At 26.4% G+C, this 5,041-nt stretch overlaps 1 protein-coding gene across 1 annotated transcript; it reads left to right on the top strand.

Moving 5' to 3' along the window:
• Nucleotides 1-2,148: 2,148 nt before the first annotated feature.
• LOC128954353 (U21-ctenitoxin-Pn1a-like) lies at nucleotides 2,149-4,822 on the top strand. The gene is made up of 6 exons (XM_054299927.1): nucleotides 2,149-2,349; nucleotides 2,507-2,569; nucleotides 2,726-3,164; nucleotides 3,673-3,814; nucleotides 4,394-4,593; nucleotides 4,754-4,822. The coding sequence occupies exons 1-6, from the start codon at nucleotides 2,213-2,215 to the stop codon at nucleotides 4,820-4,822; spliced, it is 1,050 nt and encodes a 349-aa protein (XP_054155902.1). The 5' UTR covers nucleotides 2,149-2,212.
• The last annotated feature ends 219 nt before the right edge of the window (nucleotides 4,823-5,041 follow it).

Below are 5,041 nucleotides of genomic sequence, written 5' to 3'. Positions count from 1 at the left end.
AGACAGACAGACAGACAGACAGACAGACAGACAGACAGACAGACAGACAGACAGACAGACAGACAGACAGACAGACAGACAGACAGACAGACAGACAGACAGACAGACAGACAGACAGACAGACAGACAGACAGACAGACAGACAGACAGACAGACAGACAGACAGACAGACAGACAGACAGACAGACAGACAGACAGACAGACAGACAGACAGACAGACAGACAGACAGACAGACAGACAGACAGACAGACAGACAGACAGACAGACAGACAGACAGACAGACAGACAGACAGACAGACAGACAGACAGACAGACAGACAGACAGACAGACAGACAGACAGAACACACTTATAGAATTTATATTAAACATTATAATAGATTGGTATGTATTGAATATATATATTATATATCATATATTTATCCATACAGTTAATGTAAAAAGTATTTTGTTTTACATCCAGTATATAAACTAATATGAATTTATTTATAAAAAAAAGTATAATAATTAATATATATATATATAAACCTCTAAGAGTTGATCCGTAAATTTTGGATGTCTGAACCATTGATTTACACCATATATATGACTCTTATCATTGCTATCCTGAACTGTACGCACAGTTAGTGTGTGACCGGAACTTAAAATATAAATATATATATTACTTAATAATAATTAAAGTCTAATACAATTATTACATCAATTATTAAATAAATATAATAATATTAATAAATAAAAAAGAAACTAAACCTTTAATTAGTAAAAAAATAAATTTACAAATAAATTAATAAGTTATAAAAATTAGTTGCTATATTAAAGTTATTAAATATTTATGTTTTTTTTGAGAGCATAGCATACTGTATACAATGCGCTGCTGTTATAATCCAATTGGTGTTTAGTATAACTCCAGTACAATATACCCTATAAAATACAATAGTTAACACAAATATTAAATAAGTTTTTTATATAAAAAAAGTTTATTTATTTTAATAAACAATTCAATAAAATTAATAAATTTCAAACCATTCTAATGGAATAAAACCCATAAAATAATATGTAGAATCTATATATACAATCCATGGCCACTCTCCCGGTTGAGCTAACCGTCCGTTTTGTACACTTGTAGTCACATTTGATGACCACTTGAAACAGTTTTTTGTAGTCAACAGTGACTGCCGTCCGATACCACACGTGTCGAGCGTTACGTTCGGATAGTGTTTGATCTGTGAGTGAATGCAAACACTGAACGACACCAATACTGATGACAACAATACTATTAATCAAAATAATTATATTAAATATATTTAATTTAATTAATAGATATGTTTTCAAAATAATCTTTGTTTTAATTTAAAGTTAAGTAAATAAATATACAAACATAATGTTAACATTTCATGCATTTTGTGTGATTTCAGTGATTTGATAACAACTTTTATTTAAAAATAAAATATTTGTGTTTTTTGTGTAATGTTTTTATTTCTAAAATAACTTATTATAGTCTGAATTATAATTAACTGTATATTAAATATTAAATTTTTTAACATTTACTAATATTTGTGTTTTTATAAAGTATTAATAACATATTATAATTTGAGATAAAATTAATTGAATATTAATTTTTTCTTAAACATTAAAAATCAAATTTTGTAAAAATATGTACATTTAATTAATATATAAATAAAAATATTAAATTTCTATTAAATCTTATGATTTTTATAGTATATTAATTTACAAAATACAATACAATTTTAAATATCAAATTTTTTTATATAAACTATTAAATAATAAATATAATTCTATTTTTTGTATTATTTTTAATTAGTTAACAAAGAGTTAGCTTAATATTTAATATATTATTAATATTAATAGTATATTATTTTTTTTTAACTAATAGTGTTTTAATACAATTTTTTACATTTTGATTAAAATTTAATTGATTGTTAATTAATAAAATGTTGACTGAAAAATATTATAGTATTTTATATAATTTAATTCAAACATTATTAATATGTAAGGTAGCATAATATATACAATAACTAAGTTTCTATATTATAATTAATTATAAATAAGTTTTACATTAAAAATATTTCAATTGATTCATAGTATTGATAGTATGTCTAAACTGTTTGCCTATTGATGGCATACATTCATCCATCAAATACTATCCCAATGTAACACTCATTGACTGTGGTATCGGTCGGGAGTCAAACATTATGAACGACCAGTGCTTTAGATTTTATACGAGTTATGATATGACCCGAAATATACAGTACGGACGCAATATTACCGACGGAGAGATGCCGTTCATAGCATTCATACACTCAAAGCTCAGAAATAAACCAAAACTAAAGTATAAAAATATATTTTATATTAATTAATTAATTATTATTATTTAAAAAAAACAGTTAAATGTTAACTTTTAATTAAAATACTGTATATATTTATAAATATTCTATATCTTTACATTAATATATAAATATAATTTTTATTTTAATCTTAAATTTAAGTTTTTATTGTTCGGGCACTATATTAAACAATTGGTGGATACTGACCGCTGGCCATTGTATTTAGTATGTATTGTATCAACAAAAAAACAATAATTATTAAAGTCATAATAGTTTTAATACTATTAATTAGTATTATAATTGTTTGAATTTATTGTATTTTATACTTTAAAATAACTAATATTAATATTTATAAATATATAATATAATTATAAATACAAGCAAACAATCTCAAGGCTATTACGATGAGATACGTGTCTATCCCGGTGTTCACGATGTGTCTCATTTGCCCGACCACTATAGCCGATCGCTCCTGGCGTTTGTCCATCCAGACTATCAGTTTGAATATAGCATTTCACATGATTTAGGACTTATTAAACTATACAAACCATTACACCTACTGATGTCCGATAGTAGCAATGGTGTCGTCGGCTATCGTAAGTTGAATGCGGTTTGTTTGCCACCGGAAGGCATCCGACACGACAGCAGAGAGCTGGCAGTTATCGGTGGCTATGGATCTATCGGTCCGAACGAGATGTTGAATAGTTGGCCGCGAATGGGTTGGACTGTCATCAAAAAACACGACGAGTTTGTGAACGACGACAACGAAAATCTTATTATTACCGATAATAAAGCAATTAATTCGTCGATAGGCTGTGCAGTTAGTATTGTCACACATAGACACACACATAGACACACACAGACACACACACATACACACATACATACACACACATACACACACACATACATACACACATACAWACACACACACAKACACACACATACACACACATACACACACACACACACATACACATACACATACACATACACATACACATACACATACACATAAACATACACATACACATACACATACACATACACATACACATACACATACACATACACATACACATACACATACACATACACATACACATACACATACACATACACATACACATACACATACACATACACATACACATACACATACACATACACATACACATACACATACACATACACATACACATACACATACACATACACATACACATACACATACACATACACATACACACACACATACACATACACATACATATACACATACACATACACACAAATATTTATTACTGATATATATAATATTTACCCAGGGCGATTCAGGCGGACCACTGGTCCAATATGTGAAAGGACGGGCTGTACTAATCGGTATATTTAACTCTATTTATGGCTCCGATAGTGACAGCAATTGTTTGGACTCGTTATCATCTCCCGGTGCATATATTGTTTATACTCGTATTTCAAACAATATTAATTGGATTCTAAACATTACTAAAAATAATTGAAAAATTTAAATTGCATTTTATTAATTGAATTAGTAATACATTTAGTTAACTAATTAAAAGTATTATCTATTTATAATCAAATAATTTGCACAAAAAATAGAATAATATTTTTTATATTAACATTTAATAGTTTATATAAAAAAATTGATATTTAAAATTGTATTGTATTTTGTAAATTAATAATAAAAAAAATCAAATATTTAATAGAAATTTAATAATAATTTTTTTCTATATATACCAATTAAAAAAATTGAAATTTAATGTTTAAGTAAAATTAATATACAGTTAATTATAACTCAGACTATAATAAGTTATTAATACTTCATAAATAATAACAATACGTATAAAACACAAATATTTTATTATTAGATAAAAGTTGTTATCAAATCACTGAAATCACACAAAATGAATGAAATGTTAACATTATGTTTGTATATTTATTTACTTAACTTTAAGTTAAAATAATAATTTTGAAAACATGTCTATTATTTAACTTAAATATATTTAATATTTTTTTTTTGATTAATAGTATTGTTGTCATCAGTATTGGTGTCGTTCAGTGTTTGCATTCACTCACAGATCAAACACTATCCGAACGTAACGCTCGACACGTGTGGTATCGGACGGCAGTCACTGTTGACTACAAAAAACTGTTTCAAGTGGTCATCAAATGTGACTACAAGTGTACAAAACGGACGGTTAGCTCAACCGGGAGAGTGGCCATGGATTGTATATATAGATTCTACATATTATTTTCTAGGCTTTATACCATTAGTATGGTTTACAGTTTATTTTATTTTTTATTAAAATTTATTAATTATATTTTAGAAAAAAACAAACAATACTTTATATATTTTATATTTAATATTTGTGTTGAAATATTTTATAGGGTATATTGTACTGGAGTTATATTAAACACCAATTGGATTATAACAGCAGCACATTGTATACGGTATGATATTAAATTAATTTAAATATTAATAATTACTGTATTATTATTATTATAATTATATATATATATATTTATATATCAGTCTTATTAAAAATATTTTTATATATAATTATTTATTTATTGTTTGAATTTAAATGATAAATAAGTACCGATCGGACAATAATTGTGCGGACAGTTCAGGATAGGAATGATAAGAGTCATACATACGGAGTAAACCAATGGTTC

The sequence above is a fragment of the Oppia nitens genome, unplaced genomic scaffold (assembly GCF_028296485.1).
Source record: "Oppia nitens isolate AA-2021 unplaced genomic scaffold, nextdenovo-longstitch-racon4-pilon3 scaffold26_pilon_pilon_pilon, whole genome shotgun sequence".
In the NCBI taxonomy this organism is placed as follows: Eukaryota; Metazoa; Arthropoda; class Arachnida; order Sarcoptiformes; family Oppiidae; genus Oppia; species Oppia nitens.
Note: the sequence above shows the minus strand (reverse complement) of the source record. Positions and strands in the feature narration are given on the sequence as shown.

Excerpts from the sequence above, each read along its gene's own strand:
- LOC128954353 (XM_054299927.1), top strand. The coding sequence starts at position 2,213 with ATGAACGACCAGTGCTTTAGATTTTATACGAGTTATGATATGACCCGA. Across the intron at positions 2,570-2,725 it reads ACCGCTGGCCATTGTATTTA|CAAACAATCTCAAGGCTATT; the intron begins GTATGTATTGTA and ends TATAAATACAAG. Across the intron at positions 4,594-4,753 it reads CGGGAGAGTGGCCATGGATT|GGTATATTGTACTGGAGTTA; the intron begins GTATATATAGAT and ends AATATTTTATAG.